The sequence below is a fragment of the Pristis pectinata genome, chromosome 19, assembly GCF_009764475.1.
Source record: "Pristis pectinata isolate sPriPec2 chromosome 19, sPriPec2.1.pri, whole genome shotgun sequence".
Taxonomy (NCBI): domain Eukaryota; kingdom Metazoa; phylum Chordata; class Chondrichthyes; order Rhinopristiformes; family Pristidae; genus Pristis; species Pristis pectinata.
In genome coordinates this window covers 43,324,811-43,351,612 of record NC_067423.1, presented here as the reverse complement: position 1 = coordinate 43,351,612, position 26,802 = coordinate 43,324,811, and the positions used below count along the sequence as shown (strand labels likewise).

The 26,802-nt window shown below is 51.3% G+C and overlaps 1 protein-coding gene across 1 annotated transcript in view; it reads right to left on the bottom strand.

Annotated features, from left to right (window-relative positions):
- The window catches only part of LOC127580592 (dynein axonemal heavy chain 3-like), a 230,133-nt gene that overhangs the window by 160,448 nt on the left and 42,883 nt on the right, over positions 1-26,802 (bottom strand). Inside the window, 5 exon segments of the mRNA XM_052034178.1 lie at positions 4,755-4,874; positions 6,767-6,875; positions 9,974-10,172; positions 15,802-15,940; positions 20,347-20,499. Of these exon segments, the coding sequence (XP_051890138.1) occupies positions 4,755-4,874; positions 6,767-6,875; positions 9,974-10,172; positions 15,802-15,940; positions 20,347-20,499 (720 nt within the window).

The following is a 26,802-nucleotide window of genomic DNA, read 5'->3' as shown; positions in this document are numbered from 1 at the left end:
AGTGCATTCACAAACTCATTCAACCAGGATTACTAACAGGCACAGTGTAGGGGCGGGCGCGGTGGTGTAGCGGTCAGCGCGACGCTATTACAGCGCCAGCGACCCAGGTTCAATTCCCGCCGCTGCCTGTAAGGAGTTTGTACGTTCTCCCCGTGTGTCTGCGTGGGTTTCCTCCGGGTGCTCCGGTTTCCTCCCACATTCCAAAGACGTACGGGTTAGGAAGTTGCGGGCGTGCTATGTTGGCGCCGGAAGCGCGGCGACACTTGCGGGCTGCCCCCCAGGACACTCTACGCAAAAAGACTCATTTCACTGTGTGTTTTGATGTACATGTGACTAATAAAGAGATCTTATCTCAGGTCCCTCCTGAGATCCCCACCATCACAGGAGTCCCCCTTGAGCCAAGTCAATTCACTCCATGTGAGGGCAGTGGATGCAACCAATTCTGTGGGACCAGACAACATACCGCTGTAGCACTGAGGACCTGCACTCCAGAACCAGCTGCACCTCCAGCCAAATGCTTTCTGTACAATTACAGCACTGGTCTCTACCCGGCAACGTAGAACATTTTGTCCTAGTACGTCCCGTTCACAACAAGCAGGACAAATCCAATCACACTCCCTACCATTCAGTCCGCTCAATCACAGGCAAAGTGACGCACACTGTCACCACTAGTTCTATTAAGGACACAAGAACACCAGAAAACAGGAGCAGGAGTGGCCACTCGGCCCCTCAAGCCTGGCCCCACCATTCATTACAATCCTGGCTGATCTATGCCGGCCTCAACTCCCCTTCTGCGTCAGTTCCCCAGGACCCTCAATTCCTCGACCTTTCAAATATTTACCCATCTCCACCTTAAATACTTCAACTGACCTTGCCTGCACAGCTCTCTTGGGTACAGAATTCCAGAGATTCACCACCGCTGCAAAAGAAAGTTTCTGCGCACCTGCGTTTTGAAATGTCGCGGTCCTCGCCTTGTAGACGGCCCTCCTGTTCGCGACTCTCCCACTAGCGAAAACATCTCAACATCTACTCTGTTGCACCTTCAGGATCTTACATGGTTGAATAAGGTGACCTCCTCAGTCTTCTGAACTCTCATGAACACAGACCCAAACTGTCCAGCCTCTCTTGGTAGGACAACCCTCTCATCCCAGGAATGAGTCCGGTGACTCTCCTTTGGACTGCGTCCAACGTTACTACATCCTTTCTCGGGTAGGTGAACCAAAACTGTGCGCAGCATTCCAGGTGCAGCCTCACCAACACCCTGTATAACTGGGACACAACTTCCCTGTTGTTAGGCTCAGCCAGCTCTATCACGGGCACAACCCTCCTCACCATCGAGGACATCTTCAAGAAGGCGGCATCCATCATTAAGGACCCTCACCATCCGGGACATGTCTCTCTTCTCTCCTCTTCCATCAGGCAGGAGATACAGGAGACTGAGGGCACGTACCACCAGGCTCAAGGACAGCTTCTATCCCATGGTGATAAGACGATTGAATGGTTTCCTTATACGATGAGATGGACTCTGACCTCATGATCTACCTTGTTGTGACCTTGCACCTTATTGTCTACCTGCACTGCACTTTCTCTGTAGCTGTGACACTTTATTCTGTATTCTGTTATTGTTTTTACCTGTACTACCTGAATGCACTCTGTACTAACTCAATGTAACTGCATTGTGTAATGAATTGACCTGTATGATCAGTATGCAAGACAGGTTTTTCACTGTACCTCAGTACAAATGTCAATAATAAACCAATACCTATACCATCGGGGAGGGGGTACAGGAACCTGAAGACCCACACTCAGTGATTCAGGAACAGCTCCTTCCCCTCCGCCATCAGATTTCTGAACGGTCCATGAACCCATGAACACTACCTCGTTATTCCTCTTTTGCACTATTTACTTATTTTTGTAAATTGTAGTAATTTTTATGTCTTGCACTGTACTGCTGCCGCAAAACAACACATTTCACGACATCCATCAGTGATAATAAACCTGGTTCTGATTCTGAACTCAAACTCCTTCGCAATGAAGATCAAAATGTCATTTGTTCGACCTGCTTGCTACTTTTTTGAGATTCACGCACTACAACACCGAGATCCCTCTGAACTTCACTCATTTAAGGTCTCTCTGTATTCAGATAACAATCTGCCTCTTGATTCCTCTTACTGAAGTGCCCAACCTCACACTTCCCCGCATTAAACTCCACGTGCCAGGTTTTTGCCCTGTAGGAACCTGTGGGGGACGTACCCATACACATTCACTGTACCTATATCTTGCTGCAGGGTCACAATATCCTCATCACATGTCCTTCCACCTTTGTGTCAACCTGGAGACCTTACATTTGCCCTCCTGCAGGTCGTTAATGTAAATCGCGTGGCATTTGCTCACTGATGGCCGGTTTGGGTTTTGCCAGGACCTCTTGCCTCCAGACCTCACATCACAGCCTTGGTTCAAACACGGACCAAAGAGCTGACTTCCAGAGGTGAGGTGAGAGTGGCTGTCCTTGACTGCGAGGCAGCACTGATGGTATGTGGGAGCCCTGGTAAAGTTGGTCGCAGGGGAAAGCGGTCCAATGGCCGGAGTAGCGCCCTTCCTTCAAAGGGAGATGTTCGTGGTTGCTGGCCAGGATATCGCTGCAGGAGCTCCTCAGGGCAGTGCCAAACAGGACAAACCACACAAACACCATGGCTACAAGAGGAGGTCAGAGACCAGGTATCCCCTAGCAGGTCATTTGCCTCCTGACACTACAAAGCATTTCCACCATCTTAGAAATTTGGCACGTCCCCTTTGACTCTTACCAACTTTTACTGATGCACCATAGAAAGCATCCTATCTGGATGTATCACAGCTCGGTACGGCAACTGCTCTGCCCAGGACCGCAAGAAACTGCAGAGAATTGTGGACACAGCCCAGTGCATCACGGACACCAGCCTCCCCTCCATGGACTCTGTCTTTACCTCTCGTTGTCTTGGTGAAGCAGCAGCATAATCAAAGACCCCACCCACCTGGGTCATTCTCTCTTCTCTCCTCTTCCATCAGGCAGAAGATACAGGAGCCTGAGGGCACAGACCACCAGATTAAAGGACAGCTTCTACCCCACTGTGATAAGACTATTGAATGGTTCCCTTATACGATGAGATGGACTCTGACCTCACGATCTACCTTGTTGTGACCTTGCACCTTATTGCACTGCACTTTCTCTGTAGCTGTGACACTTTACTCTGTACTGTTATTGTTTTTACCTGTACTACATCAATGCACTCTGTACTAACCCAATGTAACTGCACTGTGTAATGAATTGACCTGTACGATCAGTTTATAAGACAAGTTTTTCACTGTACCTCGGTACAAGTGACAATAATAAACCAATTCCAATACCAAATACATGGCACAGATCAGGAGTGTGATGCAACACTCTCCACTTGCAGATCCAACAACTCTGGAGAAGCTCAACGCAACAGCCCGCTTGGTTGGCAGCCCATTCATCACTCTAAATGTTCGCCCCCTCCTCCGCTGGTGCACAGTGGGTGCAACCTGGACCGCCTGCAACATGCACTGTGGTCTCGGATACCCCGACAACACCTCCCAAACCCGCAGCGACCACCACCAAGAAGGATACGGGCAGCGGGCGCGGCCACCGCCCACAGGTTCCCCTCCAAGTCACACTCCCCCCATATCACCAGTCCGTCATCATTGTTGGGTCAAGACCCTGGAGCCTCCCTCCCCGACAGCACTGAGGCCACCTCCACCAGGAGGACGGCAGCGGCCCAAGGCAATGGCTCACCACCACTTCCCCAGGGGCAGTCAGGGACAGGTGATAGATGTTGGCTAGCCACTGGTGCCCGGGTCCTGAGAATGAATAGGTCGAGAAAAACCCTCACCAATATGACATCTAGTACCGATTCGTACGTGTACACATCGGGCACCAATTTGGAACCAATTTGGTCCCCATGGTGTAAAAGGTAACCGGAAATGTAAGGGTTAATGGTGTGCAGCCATTATTGCTTCAACCATGGTGTGACCGTAGTTGTGACTGCAAGATGTGCAGGTGCTTGGGAGTGCTTAAGGCACATCTTGTTGTGCTAAAGTTTGCTGTAAGCAACTGCCCAAGTACGTGTAACTCCGCACGTAGGCATCTTTAGATTAAGTATAAAAGGAGGGACACAAACATGTAAATCTCTGAGTGGGGATCAGTACAGAGCTCGGGTTACACTGTTTACTCTTTCTCTGTATCCCTCACTCCCGCTAGCATTAAATAATAATGCACTAATTGTACGCTCCGCGGTTCTGCTGTTGTCTGCTTTTTTACAGCGCGGGTCGACTTTCAAAATGGTGCCGAACAACACACACTTCAAAGTCCAATTTTAGGGCCAAAGTTTTTCGGCATCATTTGGCTCTCCAGGTACCTTCTTTTAACCCTCATATCGTCTGTTTTGCAACCATACAGTAGATTTGTAAGAAAATACAAAATACTGGAAGATTGTTCTGGTTGCACAGAAATATAAATTAAAACACACATTACAGGAAATAATTAATAAATAAAAGTACATTTTCTAAATTTTACGAAATTAAATAAATAACATTTTCTAAATTTTACAAGAGGATACATAAAAGAATGCATTTAATTTGCAAAACTTTGCCGCATTCGAGAGTGTGAAATTTTAATAATGGTAATTGGTGATGTGTTGATTAACATCAAAGTCACAATGAGCTTTGTTTAAAAGTTAATTGTAAAGTGTTTTAATTACCTCTAACTCGATCCGATTAAATTCATCGAAGCAAGCCCAAGCACCAGACTGTGCGAGACCTTTGAAAAACTTCCCCATCACTTTGTAGTCCAGCCCATCAGAACAGTTAAACACAATACACTGTGAAACAGAGGGCTGGTGAACAGTGCTCGTAAAGTATACATTAACATTGGACAGTCAGGGACTTTCTCCCAGGGCGAAAACGGCTCTCCCGAGGATGCATCATTTTAAGGTGATTGGAGGAAGGTACAGGGGGTATTTTTTTTACACAGAGAGTGGTGGGTGCGTGGAAGACACTGCTGGCAGAGGTTGTGGGGGCAGGTACATTAAGGACACTTAGATAGACACATGAATGATAGAAAAATAGGGGGCTATGTGGGAGGGAAGGGTTAGATAGATCTTAGAGCAGGATAAAACGTCAGCACAACATTGTGGGCCGAAGGACCTGTACTGTGCTGTAATGTTCTATGTTCTAAGTTCCAAAACAGCACGCAGTAAACATATATATTGTTGGCCACGTCAGGACTGACGGTGCTGGGAACTGTGCAGGTTTGGCTACACTGGGATCACTATCAGACGTCACCAGCCAGGAACTGTGCGCCAGGGGCAGATGAGGTTCAATCCCATTGCCAGAAAGGAGATGAGACGTTCACAACCCAGACCCCAAAACTCCCACCCCTCAATCCGTCAGCTGGAGGCAAGGACAAGCAGTGGCCATGAGCTTAGACTAAACAAAGGCTGTCCAGAGTGTTGTAGAGCACGGCTCCAGCACCTCGGGGGTATCTGGAACCTGTGACCACAAGGCCATGTGTGGGCATGTCAGCCCCAGATGTGGCTGCAGCTGTCTGGGAGATGTACAGTAACACATTCTAACATTATTAGCCAACGTGTAATGGTCCGAGGCGTAAAGATGTGCAGATGGGATGTTAAAGGAGCAAATTAAAATGACCTGAAGCATAAGCATAGACCAGCAGATAAGGAAATAAAATGACCTGCTCGGATCTGCCTCATTTTTAATTCAGTTAAAACCACAGATACTAACTGCCTGCAGCCCTTGTTCCAGCTCTTGTTGGAGTAATCCATGACCCTGCTTCCAACACAACCCCGTTCTCTTTATCCTAAATCCGGGTGAAGGGTCTCGAGCCCAAAATGTCGTCTGTCCATCTGCCTGACCCGCTGAGTACCTCCAGCAGTGTGTTCTTTTGGTCTGTCCCATGGCCTGCATCAATTCAAACTATTCCCATGCCCCACTCTCTCCCCACTGTCCCGTATTCGTCCAAAACTAATGCAACTGCCCACTTCAAGAGTCTCAACCTAGCCCCAATTTCTCTTGCATTTGGTGTCAGTCCAAAGGTAATCCACGCCCCGGGCCCCACATCAACCTAGAACTAATCACACGTCCCAACATTCATCCAATTGCCTCAACCGACTCACTGCCCTAAACTCTCAGCAGGGCACAGTCAATCCCAGAGCTAATCTTCGGTCCAATTTTTACCCCTCATCCACGTGACAATCCCAGATTCACCATAGCAACACACCCTCTCCACAAACCCCGAACCCTCCAAGACCAGCCCCGCAACCCTGCCCTGTAAATACCAGCTTGTTTCAAACAGAACCTAACCCCGTCGCTCCGGTATGAAAACTAATCCCATTGTCCTGTTCTCACCACAATCTCCCAGCCGGACTTTCCACATTTTCTCCACAGCGCTCTGCCGGAGATGAATACAACTGTCTTGCCTACTCTCTATACCACGGAAAGTCTTGTGCACTCAATCTAATCCGTCCCTGCACTACTCCAGAACGTAACTCACCGGTCCCAGCCCTCATCCCAGTGCAAGTAACCCCTCCATCCCGCCATAATGCCAAGGAATCCCAACGACTCCCTCTCTCCCCACCGCGTCCAGCAGCAATGCTAAACTAAGTCCACTGCCCAGCACACTCCCCAGACCGCACAGGCAACACCAAGTTAACCTCACCGAACCACCCCTCAACCTATGGGACATCGCCGGTACCTGCTTGGCCACTGCTTTCGCCAGATCTTTGCAGGTTTCTGTTTTCCCGGTTCCTGCAGGTCCTTCTGGGGCACCTCCCAGGTTCAGCTGCAGAGCCCCCATTAACGTCCTGAATGATAGAAACACGGTTCCCTTTGAGCTGTGACATTTACTTACGGCCCCTTCGAACAACTGAGCATCAATAAACAGGATTCAGAAGAATAAGCGTCAGTCAAGGAAGGAGCGAGGTGATTGAGTGAAGAGGAAGACCTTTCAGGAACATTGCAGCCACCTCAGGCTGAGCGAAACTTAGTTCCTGCGCAGACTGTACAGTTGGCGCTGTGTCCGATTGCTTCCCAGTAACTGGCTCCTTTACAATGCCCGAGGAAGAGAGCACACGAGAACCGCAGTCAGATGGTGGTTTGGATTCAGAACTGGCTTGCCCGTAGAAGGCAGAGGTTAGTGGTGGAAGGGTGGCTGGAGGTCTGTGACTGACTAGTGACGTTCCGCAGGGATCGGTGCCGAGGCCTCCGCTGTCTGTTATGTATATAAGTAACTTGGATGAAAATGTAGGTGGGTGGGTTAGTAAGTTTGCAGATGACACAAAGCTTGGTGGAGCTGTGGACAGTGGAGCTGTCAAAGGGTACAGCAGGATGTAGGTCAGTTATAGATGTGGGCAGAGAAATGGCAGATGGACTTTAATCTGGGCAAGTGTGAGGTTCTGCACTTTGGGAGGTCAAATGTGAGGGGAAAATGTACAGTTAATAGCAGGATCCTTAACAGCACTGATGTACAGAGGGATCTTGGGATCCAGATCCATAGCTCCCTGAAAGTAGCCCTGAAAGTTGATAGGGTGGTAAAGAAGGCGTATGGAATGCTTGCCTTCATTGGTTGGGACATTGAGTTCAAGAGTCTAGAGGTCATGTTGCAGTCGTACAAAACTCTGGTTAGGCCGCACTTGGAGTATTGAGTGCACTTCTGGTCGCCCCGTTACAGGAAGGATGTGGAGGCTTTCGACGGGGTGCAGGTGCTGCCTGGATTAGAGGGTAGGAGCCATAAGGAGAGGTTTGACAGATTTGGGTTGTTTTCTCTGAAGCGTCAGAGGCTGAGGGGAGACCTGATAGAGGTTTATAAAATTATGAGAGGCACCGATAGGGTAGACAGTCAGAATATGTTTCCCAGGGTAGAAACATCAAATAATAGAGGACGTGCATTTAAGGAGAGTGGGGGAAAGTTTAAGGGAGATGTGCGGGGCAGGATTTTAGCGCAGAGAGCAGTGGGTCCCTGGAACGGGCTGTCAGGGTGGGGGGTGGAGGCAGATATGATAGAGGTGTTTAAGAAGCTTTTAGATAGACACACGAATATGCAGGGAGTGGAGGGATACAGATCACGTGCAGGCAGAAGGGATTCAGTTTAATTCAGCATCAAGTTCAGCACAGACATTGTGGGCCGAAGCCTGTTCCTTGTTCTGTGTCATTTTAGCAGCAGGTCCAAGGACTCATGTTACCTCTGAAGAAGTTGTGTTCCTGGTTAAGTGTACTTAGCTAGTTTAATTCAGTTGAGAGTGAAACTGGATGAACGTGAGTAAACCGGGTCCACCTGTAGACAGCCACAGTTCACCGTCCCTTTGCCCACAAGCTCGGGCAGTGAGTACGACACATGGCCGACATTCCCCACTGCCAAGACACAAGACATCCTGCAGACACTGGAATCCGGAGCAACACACACAAAATGCTGGAGGAACTCAGCGGGTCAGGCAGCGTTTTGTGTGATTTCCCGCTGCTGCCCAGATGTGAATTGACACAGGTCAGGGTGGGGATGGAGAGGATGTTTCCTCGGGTAGGAGAACCAAGGTCTAGGGGTCACTGTTTAAAAATAAGGGGCCTTCCCTTTAAGAGGTGAATCTTTCCTCCCAGAGGTTTGTAAGACTTTGGAACTCTTTTCCTCAAAGGGCAGTGGAACGACAGTCGTTGAATATACTTGAGGCAGAAGGAGGTGGATTCTCACTAAGCGAAGGGGTGGGAGGTTCCTGAGGGTGGGTGGGTGGGAATGTGGAGCTGAGGGTCCGGTCAGATTGAATGGTTCGATGGGCTGAATGGCCTCCCAATCCATAGGCCGTGTTCGCATCGGGGGCTGTTCCACCCTCCATCGATGGCGATGATGCTCGACTTGATGGGCTTTGGTGGGGTGGATTCGTTCACATGATCAAATGCTCGGCAAGAGAGCCAGGTTTTAAAGAGGTACAAAGACGAGAGGTTTAGGGTAGGATGTTAAGGATTTCAGGACGTTTGGGCGAAGGAACAGCTACCGAATGTGATGCAAGTAGGCAGGGGATGATGGAGAGGCTTTGGGGATGTGGAGGTATCTCTGAAGGCTGTAAGGCTGGTGGAGTTACCCGCAAGGAGGGCAACGAGACCAGTGTATGGAACTTTAAAATCAATGCAATGCTTAACAGAAAGTCATTGCAGGTCAACAAGCACTGGAGTGGTGGGAGATTGGGACTTGGTATGAGTTAGGACATTGCAACAGAGCTTCAGAAGACACAATTACAATATTTCAAAGACAGGTACTAGATAGGAAAACTTTCGAGGGACAGGAGCCAACTGCAGGCAAATGGGACAAACTCAGGAAGACACCTTGATCTTACCGAGGGGTATAAAATCACGAGGGGGATAGATAGGGTGAATGTGCACAGTCTTTCTTCCCAGGGTTGGGGAAATCAAGAACTGGAGGGCATAGGCTTAAGGTGAGAGGGGACAGATTTAATAGGAAATTGAGGGACAACTTTTTCACTCAGAGGGTGGTCTGCATATGGAACGAGCTGCCAGAGGAAGTGGTTGAGGCAGGTACGTCAACAACATTTAAGAGGTACTCGGTACACGGATAGGAAAGGTTCAGAGGGATAAGGGCCAAACGCGGGCAAATGGGACCGGCGTAGATGGGAATCTTGGTCGGCATGGACCATTTGGGCCGAAGAGTCTGCTTCCATGCTGTATGACTATGACTCTCAATGATTCAATATCACTGGTCACGTACCTAGGTGACAAATTGTAATCTAGCCCCTCTCGACATCTTAGTAGTGAATCAAAAAAGATATTCTGCTTTTACTTATTTTTGTCAACATTTTGAAATGGAGCATTCAATGAAAAGTAACACAGATAATTAAAGAAGTCACACTGGAACTACTCGCGGTGTGTTCGCCTGTGAGGACCAACAGCCGGTCCTTACCTGTAGCACCTGTCCGTCAGGGGTGTGATGACAAGCCTTCCTGTGTTTCCCAGGTACTCGTAGCCGTAAGGCACCGTGGTTGTAATCATTCTGACTATGATCTTCTTGTCTTCCCAATAATAACGCAACTGGGCGATCCAATGGAAGTCAGTCGTGCTGTTAACTCCGAGGTCGTTTAACTTTGCAACAACGTCACGGGCTAGCGAGGCGAATGAGAATGCCTTCGTTCAGTTTTTCCGGTGAGTGCACAGACTGGATTCACTGACAACGTTCCCATCGGATATATTCAAGTCCGAGTCTGCGGTTCCCTCATGGAACAGAACGTTTGGGTGAAGTAGGCAGCCTGCGTTCGGCAAGTGAGAACGCGCTGCCGACTTATCACCACCCCGTTTACACATTGCTGGCTGCCTCAGTGCAAGGTTGGACTGGGCTCTCAGGGTGGCTTCTCCCTGGCGGTGGAAGAGAACCTCACCAAGCCTCTGCCAGAGCCTGGTTCCACCCCGGGCAGGACTTCCCACGGTGCCCGAGGGAGATGGCCAACCCCGGTGATTAGGAGGTGGACAGGGAACCAGAACTCGATGGGAATGTAGCGTAGCAGTTAGTGTAACACTATTACAGCGCCAGCGACCCGGGTTTAATTCCGGCTGCTGTCTGTAAGGAGTTTGTACGTTCTCCCCGTGCCTGCGTAGGTTTCCTCCGGATGCCCCGGTTTCCTCCCACGTTCCAAAGACATATGGGTTAGGAAGTTGCAGGCGTGCTATGTTGGTGCTGTCACTTGTACTGAGGTACAGTGAAAAACTTGTCTTGCATACCGATCGTACAGGTCAATTCATTACACAGTGCAGTTACATTGGGTTAGTACAGAGTGCATTGAGGTAGTTCAGGTAAAAACAATAACAGTACAGAGTAAAGTGTCACAGCTACAGAGAAAGTGCAGTGCAATAAGGTACAAGGTCACAACAAGGTAGATCGTGAGGTCAGAGTCCATCTCATCGTCTAAGGGAACCGTTCAATAGTCTTATCACGGTGGGGTAGAAGCTGTCTTTAAGCCTGGTGGTACGTGCCCTCAGGCTCCTGTATCTTCTGCCTGATGGAAGAGGAGAGAAGAGAGAATGACCCGGGTGGGTGGGGTCTTTGATTATGCTGGCTGCTTCACCAAGACAGCAAAAGGTAGAGACAGAGTCCGAGGAGGGGAGGCTGGTTTCTGCGACGCGCTGGGCTGTGTCCACAACTCTCTGCAGTTTCTTGTGGTCCTGGGCACAGCAGTTTTCATACCAAGCCGTGATGCATCCGGATAGGATGCTTTCTGTGGTGCATCGATAATGCAAAAGATGCATTTTGCTGTGCATTTCTATGTATAGGTACTAATAAAGAAATCTTGTCTTATCTTGAATTTCTATAATATCATTAAAATAAGCTTTTGACTTTTGCAGTAAAGGATTTCCAATGGTAGGAGTTACTGTGAGAACTAGCAGACTTAAACACATGTCCCTAAGTAGTCTTCAGGTTGAAATCCTCCAAAAAGTGGAAAATATAGTCTGTGGAAGGTGATGGTGCTAACCACCTGCTAGAGGGTGCTATGACACCATGTGCATTCAGTGAGCGTTTAATCAGATCAAACTGTAACACAAGGCAGCACTCACCCTTGCCTCAGTCTCTCAGGTATGTTTCCTGAGTCGCTGGATCCCCCACTAACAATATCCCGGGGGTTACCACTGACCGGAAACTGACTTGGAGTAGCCATTTACACCTGTGTGGCTACAAGAGCAGGTCAGGGGCTAGGGATCCTGTAAAGAGTAACTCCCCAAAGCCTGCCCACCATCTACAAGGCTCCAGTCTGGACTGTGATGGAATACCTGTCACTTGCCTGGATGAGAGCAGCTTCAACAACACTCTAGAAGTTCAACGCCTTACAGGACACAGCAGCCCACTTTTAAATTTTAAATTTAAATTAAATTTAAATTTTATTTACAGCGTGGTAACAGGCCCTTCCGGCCCAACGAGTCCACGCCGCCCATTTTAAACCCAAATTAACCTACCCGTACGTCTTTGGAATGTGGGAGGAAACCGGAGCACCCGGAGGAAACCCACGCAGACACGGGGAGAACGTACAAACTCCTTACAGACAGCGACGGGAATCGAACCCCGATCGCTGGCGCTGTAAGAGCGTCGCGCTGACCGATAGACTTGATAGACACCCCATCCACACCCACTCACTCACTCCACCACCGACACTCAGTATAAGACAAGATATCTTTATTAGTCACATGTACATCGAAACACACAGTGAAAAGCATCTTTTGCGTAGAGTGTTCTGGGGGGAGCCCGCAAGTGTCACCACGCTTCCGGCGCCAACATAGGATGCCCACGACTTCCTAACCCGTACGTCTTTGGAATGTGGGAGGAAACCAGAACACCCGGAGGAAACCCACGCAGACACACGGGGAGAACGTACAAGCTCCTTACAGACAGCGGCGGGAATTGAACCCAGGTCGCTGGCCCTGTAATAGTGCTACGCTAACCATTACACTACCGTGCAGTTTGTACCATCTGCAGGATGCACTGCAGCAACTCACCGAGACTCCTGAGACAGCACCTTCCAAACCAACCACCTCCACCGGCTAAGGGCAACAAAGGCCTGGGGAACACCACCCCCCGGGAGTTGCCCTCCGAGTCACACCCCATCCCGACTGGGAGACATATCACCGTTCCCTCAACGTCGCTGGGTCAAAATCCTGGGACTCTCCCTAACAGCACTTGTGGGTACACCCACATCTCAAGGGCCGCAGCGGTTCGAGAAGGCAGCTCCCCGCCACCCTCTCCAGGGCAACTAGGGACGGGCAATTAAATGCTGCCTCAGTCCGCGAAGGCCCACATCCGTTTCTTTTCCCATGTATAACTGATGACATCATTGTTGCTGGGTGCTGTGTAACCCGGTGACCGATGCTCGACCAATAGTGAAGTCCAGATAAGGGGAACTCTGACCAGAGGTCACCGGATCGTTGTGGACAGGCTTCACCAGGCTCGGGAGTCGCGAAAACCAGGGCACCTTTTGGTGATGAAGCCTACCTGCCTTTCTTTGACCAAAATACGGTCCTGAATCGTTCATCACGGGACCTTTCTGACCCCACACCACCCCCCAACTGTCCCATCAGAATCAAGGGCACAAACCCCATCCACCCATCAACCCCCCCACCGTCCCATCAGAATCAAGGGCACAAACCCCATCAACCCATCAACCCCCCCACCGTCCCATCAGAATCAAGGGTACAAACCCCATCCACCCATCAACCCCCCCATCTGTCCCATCAGAATCAAGGGTACAAACGCCATCCACCCCCCCCCAATGTCCCATCAGAATCAAGGGTACAAACCCCATCCACCCATCAACCCCCCCATCTGTCCCATCAGAATCAAGGGCACAAACCCTATCCACCCCCCCCAATGTCCCATCAGAATCAAGGGCACAAACCCCATCCATCCATCAACCCCCCCCACTGTCCCATCAGAATCAAGGGCACAAACCCCATCCACCCATCAACCCCCCCACCGTCCCATCAGAATCAAGGGCACAAACCCCATCCATCCATCAACCCCCCCCACTGTCCCATCAGAATCAAGGGCACAAACACCATCCACCCATCAACCCCCCATCTGTCCCATCAGAATCAAGGGTACAAACCCTATCCATCCATCAACCCCCCCACCATCCCATCAGAATCAAGGGCACAAACCCCATCCACCCATCAACCCCCCCATCTGTCCCATCAGAATCAAGGGCACAAACCCCATCAACCCATCAACCCCCCCATCTGTCCCATCAGAATCAAGGGCACAAACCCTATCCACTCCCCCCCCCCGTCCCATCAGAATCAAGGGTACAAACACCATCCACCCATCAACCCCATTCATTGTGTCCTGATTATCCCCATAACCATCATTGACCTGCCTGTCTATTATCTCCCCCAGACATGGTTCCCCACAGCCATTATTACGCCTCCTCACTATGTACCCCCAGCGACCCACTCCACCCTTACTCCCCACACTATCCCCACCACGCAGGTCCCTCCTACCAGCCAGTGAGGTGGAGGCCAGTGAGGGCTGTGGCAGTCGATCTGTGACCGTCAGCTCGCCATCCCAGGGTCAAGGGTGGAGTCTGGCCCCCTGGAATCTACTCACGACGACCACTGTCAGCTCAGGACATGCTGGCGCGGGTGGGCAACTCAGGCTGCACTAAGCACAACCCCACATTAACCACCCCGTCCATTTGGCTAACGTGTTTACACATTTATTATTGCCACAGCTAATATATCAAAGGCTTCAAATACATGCTTGTTTAATTCTATTCAGTATTAGTCATTTCTGCAGAATATGACTAATTAATTAATCGTTGTTGGTGCTAATGAATCAGATTAGCCCGATTAATCAACGGCATCCGGTTGAAAATCGCAGCGAGACTCTAACTTCTATTTTGAACACAGATTCTGCCCAGACACCTATCAATAGCAGTCTGACTCAGCACGGTTACCATGGTTACCCAGTTTCCAGCCGAATTAAGCCGGCGGATTGAGTTTTCACACAATCGGCTGTTGGTGATTAGATCCGTTCATTGCGAGCAAGGCTGCGGCTGTGGTATGATTAGGGGTGAAGTCCTTTCAAATGTGGAAATGATTCCAAATGGTATAAATATGTTTAATTGTTTCAAAGCAATAAACTATACTGTGCAGAGTTCGACTTCTTCGGTGTTTTTAGATCGACAGTGGTCTGGGGAAATAGATCAAATATTTTGCCCAAAAATTTCCATTTCAAATGCCATCAGTAATCCAGCTGCAAACTGTCCCAGAATCCAGCTGTAAACTGTGCCACAATCCAGCTGCAAACTGTACCGCAATCCAGCTGTAAACTCTCCCAGAATCCAGCTGCAAACTGTACCGCAATCCAGCTGCAAATGTGCCACAATCCAGCTCCAAACCGTGCCACAATCCAGCGGCAAATGTGCCACAATCCAGCTGCAAACTGTCCCACAATCCAGCTGCAAATGTCCCACTATCCAGCGGCAAATGTGCCACAATCCAGCTGCAAACTGTGCCACAATCCAGCTGCAAACTGTCCCACAATCCAGCGGCAAATGTGCCACAATCCAGCTGCAAACTGTGCCACAATCCAGCTGCAAATGTCCCACTATCCAGCGGCAAATGTGCCACAATCCAGCTGCAAACTGTGCCACAATCCAGCTGCAAACTGTCCCACAATCCAGCGGCAAATGTGCCACAATCCAGCTGCAAACTGTGCCACAATCCAGCTGCAAATGTCCCACTATCCAGTGGCAAATGTGCCACAATCCAGCTGCAAACTGTGCCACAATCCAGCTGCAAACTGTGCCACAATCCAGCTGCAAACTGTCCCACAATCCAGCGGCAAATGTGCCACAATCCAGCTGCAAATGTCCCACGATACAGCTCCAAACTGTCCCACAATCCAGCTGCAAACTGTGCCACAAGCCAGCTGCAAATTCTGTCAAAATCCAGCTGCAAATCCTGTCAAAATCCAGCTGCAAACTGTGTCAGACCTTCCATCAGGATCCCACTGGAGGGGATAATTGGTTTGGGGGGGGGGCAGAAGGGCAACAGGTTGGACAGGGGTAGAAACACATTTTTTGAGCAGAATGCTCACCACTAGCTACCAGGAGATGGTGTGGGTCGGTGAGGTTATTTCTCACATGCATTATTAGAAGGAGATAATTGGCAGCCCAGGCACCTTCCTCACTGAGGTGCTCAGGTACGGGAAGTGAGGCCAGCATAATGCAACAAAGGAAATCCTTCACCCACCGTGAACGTCGATGGTGATGAGAGCAGCCAGCGTTATTCGAGCCATCTTGGTCAGCTCACCCCTCACCAGGGTGACGATATCTTCAATTTGTTCATTGCTTTTTTCCAGCAAGGCTTCCAGCCCATCCTGAGTGATAGCCTGCAGGGAAAACAGGGCAGATCAAGGCTGCGGATGGCTCACTTCCTTCCGTCTAACCCAAGCCACCGGCTCCGTCCATCTTCCCATTCAGATCTGCTTCACGGCAAGTGCCGCCATGAGCTCCGACTATAAACTTGCCACACAAACGGTCAGAGAAGCGGGCACGTTCGGGTGAGGACTGATGGTTTACTGGGGGTTCTACTCTACCCTTTCGCAGGTGGTTGGGAACCTTCTCTTTTTAATGGGACATTTTCCAGCACATGAGGGGCCTCCCAATAAGGCAATGGCAGGACAGGGTAAACACACCAGCCTCACCACCAAAACTTCCTTCCAGCAGTTAGAAGAAGTTTAAAACACATTTTTTGTCGCTTTCTGCTTTTCAACGTGGACAGGAAAGAATAGTAGAAAGGTGCATCGTAACCTAGTGAGGAGATCAGTGACTTCTGATCACAGGTAGCAGCGAGACGTGAGAAGGCCATCGACCAGGGGTGTGGGGCTGGCCCTTCAAACCGGTGAACTGTACCCCTCAGACACATCTCAAACTTGGTGTACAGGGGATTGCAGGAAAGGCACCTATTCCCCACCAGGAGCTACATCTCCCAAGTCAGGACGGGATGTAACGTGGGTGGGCGGTGCAGGGGTCCCGTCTTCTGCCCTCGTCCTCCCTGGTGGTTGGGGGCTTTGGGAGGAGCTGTTAGAGCAGCCCAGGTGAGCGAACTGCAGTGCATTGTGTAGACGGTCCACACTGCAGCCGCTGTGCGCTCGTGGTGGAGGGAGAGAACGTTTACGTTGGCGGGTTGGTGACAACCTGGCGGCTACTTGGTCCTGGATACGGACCAAACTCATCCCGGTCCATGCAGGTGCAGAGTATTCCCTGCCTGCGGCTGTAGATGGTGGAAAGGCTTCCGGGTGTCAGGATGGTACAATCCCCAGCCTTTGCCCTGCTCTTGTATGCAGCAGGTCTTGCTGACTCTCTGGTCGGTGGTGACCCCCAGGGCACTGACTGGACTCAGCGCGGTAATGTCATTGAATGGCAAGGGTAGGCGGTTGGTCCCTCCCTTGTTGGCGAGGGTCACTGCCCGGATACTCGTCACTTGCCATCCTTTGCCTGAGTGTTGTCGGGGACGTGCTGCAGGCAGGCAAGGGCTGCTTCAGCTGCTGGGAAGGGCGAACGGAAGTGAACATGGTGCGGACATCGGGGGCCGTCATCCCACTTCTGATGGGTGACAGGTCAGTGGTGAAGCGGCGGAGGATGGTGGGGCACAGGACACTGCGCCGAGGGTGGGTGCCAGCGCTGTCACTGTACTGAAATGGCTGGAGATGCAGTTAGTTCTGGAGCACAGGTCTCAGCGTAACCAAGTCCGTACTTACCCGAATTCCACTTCATTCTCCACACAGTCCCATCAACTCCCCCAGATCCTCACTCTCATGGTGTGTGTGTGTGTGTGTGTGTGTGTGTGCGCCTGTCTGTGTGGGTGTGCATAACTCTATGGACCTGTCTGCTTTGTGTGTGTGTGTGTGTGTTTGTGTGTGAGGGTGCATGTGTATATGTAAGTGCATCTGTGTATGTGCATAAGTCTATGTGTCTGTCTTATGTGTCTGCGTACGTGTTTGTGGGTGTGTGTGTGTGTGTGTGTGTGTGTGGCTGTGTGTCTAGGTGTGCATGTCTGTATATGTAAGTGTCTGGGTGTGAATGTGTCTGTGTGTGTCTTTCTGTGTATGCTTCTGTGTGCGTGTGTTTCTGTGAGTGTTTTTGTGTGTCTGTGTGTGTGTTTCTGTGAGTGTGTGTGTGTTTCTGTGTGCCTGTGTGTGTTTCTGTGTGCCTGTGTATATGTGTGTCTGTGTGTGTGCCTGTGTCTGTGTTTTTGTGTGCCTGTATGTGTATGTCTGTGTGTGTGTATGTGAGTGTGTGTGCACATGTGTCTGTGTTAGTGTGTGTGTCTCTGTGAGTGTATGTGTGTGAGGGTGTGTGGGTGAATGTGTGTGTTTCTGTGTGTCTGTGTGTCCGTGTGTGTTTCTGTTTGCCTCTATGTGTGTCAGTGTGTGTAGTTCTGTGTGCCTGTGTGTGAATGTGCGTCTGTCTGTGAATTTGCGTGCGTCAGTGTGTGTGCCTGTGTGTGTGTGTGTGTGTGTGCAGTGTGTATGTTTCTGTGTGTGTGTGTTTCATTTCTGTGTGTGTGTGTTTCTGTCTGTGTTAGTGTGTGCGTATGTGTGTGTCTCTGTGTGCCTGTGTGTGTGTATGTGTGTGTGTACCTGTGTGTGTGAGTGCCTCTGTGTGTGTGTGTGTGTGTGTGTGTGTGTGTGTGAGTGTGTGTGTGTGTATATGTATGCGGTGTGTGTGAGTGTGTGTGTGTGGTGTGCGCGAGTGTGTGTGTCTGTGTGTCTGTGGTGTGTGTGTGTCTGTGGTGTGTGCGTGTCTGTGGTGTGTGCGTGTATGTGGTGTGTGTATGTGGTGTGTGTATGTGGTGTGTGGTGTGCGCGAGTGTGTGTGTCTGTGTGTGTGTGGTGTGTGTGTGTGTATGTGGTGTGTGTGTGTGTGTGTACACGGCTGATGGTGGTAAGGGGCGGTTCAGGACGCAGCGTGTGCTGGATTCCTGGATGGAAGGGGATGTGTTAGTGATGGCGCTCATGGCCTGCCAGCCGGTCAATGCACTGACCCTATGCACATGACCACCTCCCCAACACCCGCCACACAGACACAACGTTGGGGTTTTACCTGCTTCGTCCTTCTGGGAACGTGACACCCGTGACAGTTCCTTCTCTCTCCCTACAACCCAAGTCACCTGAAGAGCTGCACCTAATCAGCTGAAGAAAGGTCACTAACCTGAAGGGTGAACTCTGTTTCTCTGTCCACAGGTCTGCCTGGCCTGCTGAGAGTTTTCAGCACCTTCCACGTGTGAGGCAGGTGACTGGGTACACAGCTGTGGGTGGGGAGGTGTCAAACCTCGAGTATTGTTAGAACTGCACCCATCTGGAGTGTGCTGAAGAGTATTCACTCACACTCCTGAACTGCGTTTTGAAGACTGGAGTGGTTCTGGAGTGTCGGGAAGCTGGTCGCTCATCATGGGGCAATCCGCCTCTGGCCTGCTCTTACTGCCACAGTATCTATGTCGCTGGTCTGGTTGACAGTGAGGGAACTCAGTGATGGTAATGGGACTCAGTGGTTGGTTAGACTCTCTTGTTGATGTGACATGAATGTCACTTATTTACGTTGTATTGAGTGTGGGCTACCTGTGGACGTGCGCTGCCTGTGGACGTGGGCTGTCTGTGGGTGTGGGCTGCCTGTGGACGTGTGCTGCCTGTGGACGTGCGCTGCCTGTGGACGTGGGCTGGCTGTGTGTGTGGTCTATTTGTGGGTGTGCGCTGCCCGTGGATGTGCGCTGCCCGTGGACGTGCACTGCCTGTGGGTGTGGGCTGTCTGTGGGCATGGGCTGTCTGTGGGCGTGGGCTGCCTGTGGACGTGCGCTGCCTGTGGACGTGGGCTGTCTGAGGGCGTGGGCTGCCTGTGGACGTGGGCTGCCTGTGGGCATGGGCTGTCTGTGGGTGTGTGCTGCCTGTGAGTGTGGACTGCCCGTGGGCATGGTCTACCTGTGGGCATGGACTGCCTGTGAGTGTGCGCTGTCCATGGGTGTGGGCTGCCTGTGGACGTGGGCTGCTTCACTTGATGAGGAGTTACAAATGGAGTTGAACGTTGTGCAGTCAGAAGTTCACTGACTAAGCAGCAGAAGATGGAAGGGCCTGGGTCACTGCCCGAGGAACTCCTGCACTGATGTCCTGGGGCTGGGACGATCGACAAGTGTCAGCAGCGCGCACCGTTTACAAAACGCACTGCACCACCTTCTCAAGGGCAAGCAGAGGTGGACAATAAACGCTGTGGTGTCACAGACCGCTTTCCTCGACACCAGGCTCGGTCAAGCGCTGCCTTGATGCCAGGTCTAGTCCCTCCCACCTCGCCTCTGGGACTCAGCTCTTGTGTTTGGACCAAGGCTGTGCCCAGGTCTGGAGCTGGACGCGCCCAGCAAATCTCAAACCAGCCATTGGTCATCACTGGTGCCATTGCCCCCTGTCGATGACACCTTCACTGAAGATTGAGTAAGTTACTGATCAGATTTGCCCGACGTCGCAATGCCCAAGACTTGGCTGGGCAAACGACCACATTTCCGCCTCAGATGGTGGGAGATTGGTGGCATACCTGTGGGAAGGAGTTACACCTGAGAGATGGGAAGTGGTTACACACCTGCAGGACTCCTACACACCTGTAGTGATTTGGAGACAATGTGTGCGAGTGCCTGGGGCCCTTACACACCCTCAGGGTCAGGGGCTGAGCGCGCCTGGGGACCATTCTACACAGCGGGGCGCCCACGGGGCCCGTTGCGCGTGCGGCGTCGGGGAGAGCGCTGACACACCTAGGAGACGGCTGCGGTCCAGTGGACAACACTGCAGGCCAGGACGATCTGGCCGGGCCAGCTGAGCACCCACTCCTCCCTGGGCACCTCGGGGTGGGCGGCCAGGGCCCGCAGCACGACCTCGCCCAGGGACCTCTTCATCATTTGCTCCACCTGTAGAGGAAAGAGAGGGGGCGGTGAGGGCAGGGGCAAGGTCCCGCGGGACAGCCGGGGGTGGGGGGGCAGTTCAGCACAGTGAAAGCTGCCAACTGCTCCCTGGCCACATCGGGGGAGGTCACTGCCCCCACCCCGTGCGCTTCAGGTGGTGGGGGTTGGGGTGTGGGGGTGAATTGGGGATGGGGTGGGGGTAGGTGTAAGGTGGGGATGGGATGAGGGTGGGGCTGAGGAGGTGATGGGGGTGGGTGGGGATGAGGTCGGGCCGGGGTGGGTACGAGGTGAGGTGGGGGTGAGGTCGGTATGAGGTGAGGTGGGGGTGAGGTCGGTATGAGGTGAGGTGTGGGTGAGGTGGGGGTGAGGTCGGTATGAGGTGAGGTGTGGGTGAGGTCGGTATGAGGTGAGGTGGGGGTGAGGTGTGGGTGAGGTGGGGGTGAGGTCGGTATGAGGTGAGGTGTGGGTGAGGTGGGGGTGAGGTCGGTATGAGGTGAGGTGGGGGTGAGGTCGGTATGAGGTGAGGTGTGGGTGAGGTGGGGGTGAGGTCGGTATGAGGTGAGGTGTGGGTGAGGTGTGGGTGAGGTCGGTATGAGGTGAGGTGTGGGTGAGGTCGGTATGAGGTGAGGTGGGGGTGAGGTGTGGGTGAGGTGGGGGTGAGGTCGGTATGAGGTGAGGTGTGGGTGAGGTGTGGGTGAGGTGGGGGTGAGGTCGGTATGAGGTGAGGTGTGGGTGAGGTGTGGGTGAGGTGGGTATGAGGTGAGGTGTGGGTGAGGTGGGTATGAGGTGAGGTGTGGGTGAGGTGTTGGGGGTGGTAGTGGGGTGAGATGTTGGTGGGGTGTTGGTTGGGGTGGGGGTAGGGTGTGGGTGTGGGTGGGGTGAGGTGTGGGTGAGGTGGGTATGAGGTGAGGGTGAGGTGAGGGTGGGGTGGGGTGGGGTGGTGGTGGTAGTGGGTTGAGGTGTGGGTGGGGTGAGGTGTAGGTGGGGGTGGGGTGATCCAGGAGACCACTCAGCCCGTCAGTCCCAGCGGGACAGCCCCTCAGTCCTCCTCCCCCTGCAATGTAATCTCTTCCACACATGCCCACCAACTCCCCTCTGAGCCTTTCTGCATTCACCTACATCTGGGACAAAATACAGCAGCTAGTTGCCCCACCGAGCCATGCGTCACTGGGACGTGAGAGGAAACCCACCCGGTCACAGGGAGGACGTGCAAACTCCACACAGACAGCGGCCGAGGTCAGGGTCAGCCCCTGGTCACTGGAGCTGTGAGGCAGCTGGCAGCCGTCCTCGACCGGGACGATTCTCGGCCAAAGCCGGCACCTCAGGGAGCGCCTGGGTCCAGTGATGATCAGCGGTGGGTGGGCCGGGGGGGTCCTCGCTGCCCACGGCCTGGGAGAACCTCAGCTCATCTCACCGTTGCCTGGGATATCTGAGAGGGAGGAAGGAATGAGAAGAGAGAGAGAGAAAATGAAGTCGGGGGGGGGGAGGTGGGAGAGGGCAAGAGAGGGGAGAGAGAGAGGGAGAGAGGGCAGGAGAAAGAGGGAGGGAGAGAGAGGGAGGGAGAGAGGACGGACTGGAGGAGAATGCTGCTGAGAGATGGGACGAAGGAGAGGGAGAGGCAAGGAGGCTGAGAATAAAGGCAACTTGTGCAGCATCACCAAAAACTTTAGGTGGACACCAAGTACATCATTTTGTGCAGAGACTTGCATTGTCTTCAGCCGGTGTTGAAAGACGCCACGTTATCTTCCCTGTGTTACGCTGTCCCTGACAGGGCTGAGATGAATGAGTTTAGCTCTGAAGGAAGGATTTATATTGATTTGCGCTCCAGAATGGAACCTCAGCAAATACGAAATAAAAATCCTTTCAAAGAACCATCCATTTGGGTGATGGGCCTGTTGACCCTCTTGTCAACCCCTCCCTGTTGATAGGAAACACATTGGTTGTACCTTGGGAAGTTACCCCTGCCCACATGGAGCAGGTCATCAAGAGCTGCCAATATAAGGACAATCGTTGGTAAAGTCGTTTACTATCGTCACCTGTACCGAGGTACAGTGAAAAACTTGTCTTGCATACCTATCGTACAGGTCAATTCATTACATTGAAGTAGTACAGGGAAAACAAAGACACAAGAAATTCTGCAGATGCTGGATTTTTTTTTCTTTATTTTGTTTTTTTTTTGTTTAAACGTCGACTGTTCATTTCCCTCCATCAATGCTGCCTGACCTGCTGGGTTCCTCCAGTACTTTTTGTGTATTGTACAAGGGAAAACAATAACAGAATGCAGAATAAAGTCTCACAGCTACAGAGAAAGTGCAGTGCAGGCAGACAATAAGGTGCAAGGCCGTAACGAGGTAGATTGTGAGGTCAAGAGTCTAGCTCATCGTGCTAGGTTCAATAGTCTTTTAACAGCGGGATAGAAGCTGTCCTTGAGCCTGGTGGTACGTGCTTTCAGGCTTTGACAAACACAGCATTCAATAACAGATCATTCTGGAACGTACAAAGCTTAGGATGACAGCTTTATCACAGCCATGCCCGTGTTTCTTCCCGTGAGGCATCTGCACACCCCTCTGCCCATCTTCTGCCTGGGTGCTTTGCTTGTCTTGGCTAGGAGCACCTAGTGATTGGGATTGACCGAGCCTGGTCACTCCCACTGGACTGAGTCCCTGATGAGACAGCCCTCCGTTGCACACCACCAGTGTTGTTGGCTGATGTCTAACAGTACCGCACTCCTCTGTCTGCTCCGCTGCCAATATTTCATTCACTGTTTCGGAATAAAATCTGGTAATTATACATTCATAAAAAGTGGCAGGCTTCTGAGGCAGCTCACTGTGATTAATGACCCCGAGATTCATGTGCTCTGGTTGCTTCAGGGGCTGTGCCATCTGTAGTTGTTTTTGGTTTTCAGACCATAATTTAACATCTTTAATAAGGTCCATGGAAGCTGAAAGTGTCAAAGATCTGCAGGGTTCCTCATCCTCCCCAGGTGACTGCTTATTCATCCCTGCCGCAGGCAAGAGCTGGATGAGACCTGCCCGGATCACGTGGCTTCTTCTGAGTGACGTCATTGAACCTTAAGTCATAAAGACAGGCCCTTCGGTCCAACATATCCCTACTGACCTTTTTGTCCATCTGCACTAATCCCACTTGCCCGCACTAGGTTCATAGCCCTCTAGTCTATCTAAATATCTGTCTGAGCCTCTCGTAAACGCAGTGATTGTATCTGATTCTACTCCTTCCTTTGGCAGTGTTCCATACACTGACCACCCCCTGTGTAAAAAACTTACCCCTCAGATCCCCTTTGAAACTCCTTCCTTTCACCTTAAACACTGCATGTTTCGATGCACATGCGACTAATAAAGATATCTTATCTAAAACCTGTGCTCTCTTGTTTTTGATTCCTCGATGATGGGAGAAACATTTTGACCATATCCTATCGATGCCTCTTTTATAAACCTCTTCCAGGTCACCCTTCGGCCTCCTTCGCTCCGGGAAAACGGTCCCAGCCTATCCGATCTCTCAGCATGACTAAAGTCCTCCAATCCTGGGCAACGTCCTGGTGAATCTCCTCTGCACCCTCTCCAGTGCTACCACATCCTTTGGATTTTCTTCAATAATTTCTCTACCACTGACCTAAGGTTCACCGATATGTAGTTACCTGGCTTATTCCTAGAAACATAGAAAACCTACAGCACAATTCAGGCCCTTCGGCCCACAAAGCTGTGCTGAACATGTCCCTACCCTAGAAATTACTAGGCTTACCCATAGCCCTCTATTTTTCTCAGCTCCATGTACCCATCCAAAAGTCTCTTAAAAGACCCTATCGTATCCGCCTCCACCACCGTTTCCAGCAGCCCGTTCCACACACTCACCACTCTCTGAGTAAAAAACTTACCCCTGACATATCCTCTATATCTACTCCCCAGCACCTTAAACCTGTGTCCTCTTGTGGCCACCATTTCAGCCCTGGGGAAAAGCCTCTGATTATCCACACGATCAATGCCTCTCATCATCTTATACACCTCCATCAGGTCCCCCCTCATCCTCCATCTCTCCAAGGAGAAAAGGCCGAGTTCCCTCAACCTGCTTTCATAAGGCATGCTCCGCATCCCAGGCAGCATCCTTGTAAATCTCCTCTGCACCCTCTCTATGGCTTCCACATCCTTCCTGTAGTGAAGTGACCAGAACTGAGCACAGTACTCCAAGTGGGGTCTGACCAGGGGCCTATATAGCTGCAACAATACCTCACGGCTCCTAAATTCAATTCCATGATTGATGAAGGACAATACACCATATGCCTTCTTAACCACAGAGTCAACCTGTGCAGCTGCTTTGAGCATCCTATGGACTCGGACCCCAAGATCCCTCTGATCCTCCACACTGCCAAGAGTCCTACCATTAATACTGTACTCTGCCATCATATTTGACCTACCAAAATGAACCACTTCACACTTATCTGGGTTTAACTGCATCTGCCACTTGTCAGCCCAACTTTGCATCCTATCTATGTCCCGCCGAAACCTCTGACAGCCCTCCAAACTATCCACAACACGTCCAACCTTTGTGTCATCTGCAAACTTACTAACCCATCCCTCCACTTCCTCATCCAGGTCGTTTATAAAAATCACAAATAGTAAGGGTCCCAGAACAGACCCCTGAGGTACACCACTGGTCACCGACCTCCATGCAGAATACGATGCTTCAACAACCACTCTTTGTCTTCTGCGGGCCAGCCAGTTCTGGATCCACATTGCAATGTCCCCTTGGTTCCCATGCCTCCTCACTTTCTCAATAAGCCTTGCATGGGGCACCTTATCAAATGCCTTGCTGAAATCCATTACATCTACTGCTCTCCCTTCATCGATGTGTTTAGTCGCATCCTGCTGCCCTCTAAATAAAGGAACATCCTGCTGTATCCGAGGAGGACATCCTGCTGCCCTTCCTAAATAAAGGAACAACATTCAATCCCTCTGGTCATCTGGAACCTCATCTGTGGTTAAGGAAGATGCAATAGTCTCTATCAGGCCCCAGATATCTCTTCCTTCGCTTCCCATAACAAGCTGGGATAGATCTCCTCAGGCCCTGGGGATTTGCCGACCCTTATGCATCCCATGACATTAACACTGACCTGCCCCAGATGACCCACAAACCCCTCCCTGAACTCGCCATCCTCCACGGCCTTCTCCTTAGCGAATACAGATGAGGAGTATTCATTTAGGACTTTGCCCACATCGCCGGGATCCATACATGGATTACCCCTGGGAGATCCCACTCTCTCCCGAACTACTCTCTTGCTCCTGATATCTGCCAAGGATATTTCATGACCTCTTTTTACCCTCTTAATTTCTTTCTTAAATTCTGTCCCACACCATCTGTATTCCTCAAGAGACTCCCTCCATCCATGTTGCTCATGTACGTTTCCTCTTTTGTCTCTGATCAAACCATTAATACCCTTTGCTATCCGAGGTTCCCTCACCGGGCTACCTTTGCCCGTCACTGTTACCGTCCAAATAAAACCCGCAGCCATCCTGCGAGGGACCATCTCCGGGTCCGTTCAGGCCCAACTGGGAATCTTCCCACCGCTGTGTCTCGGACTGGATTTCCGCATCAAGGGCGCCTGGTGCTGGGGTGGTGGCAAAGGAGTGAATGTGGACTGTGCCAACCCGGAGACGCCCAGCGGAGGGAAGGCCTGGTGTGGCACCCGCCGCACCCACGGAAACGACCCGCGTGCTGCCTGAGGCAGGAGGTATCGACCCCAGCCGTCAGCGCTCCTGCCCCACCCCAGTGTTTCAGCCCAGTCTCCAAAGGTGCCCTGGAGTTCCTCCGCAGTGAGCAGCGTTTAGCTGAAGAGCTGTTGATTGATGTGCGGTCCTGGAGCCTTCATTGTTTGACGTTTCATTCCCAACAAAAACGACGTTACACTTTACGGATGCAACTCATCCCTTTGGCATTGGCCAAACTAAATGTCCGGTTCTCCAGCTTTGAGGGAGGAGGGTGATTATGGAGGAGATGACAGTGGGCATTTGCTCAAATATTTTACTTGGATCAGCATTTGCTGTCAGTCTTCTAATGTGACAGGTGCCCTCTGTCAACCGCTGTCATAGTTATCCCAATATTCAACACACGTGGACAACTAGGTTTATTTTTGTTTCTTAGTCTTATCATAGAATCATCGAATCACAGAACAGTACAGCACAATACAGGCCCTTTGGCCCACAATGTTGTGCCGACCTTTAAACCACGCTTAAGACTATCTACCCCCTTCCTCCCACATATCCCTCTATTTTAAATTCCTCCATATGCTTATCTAAT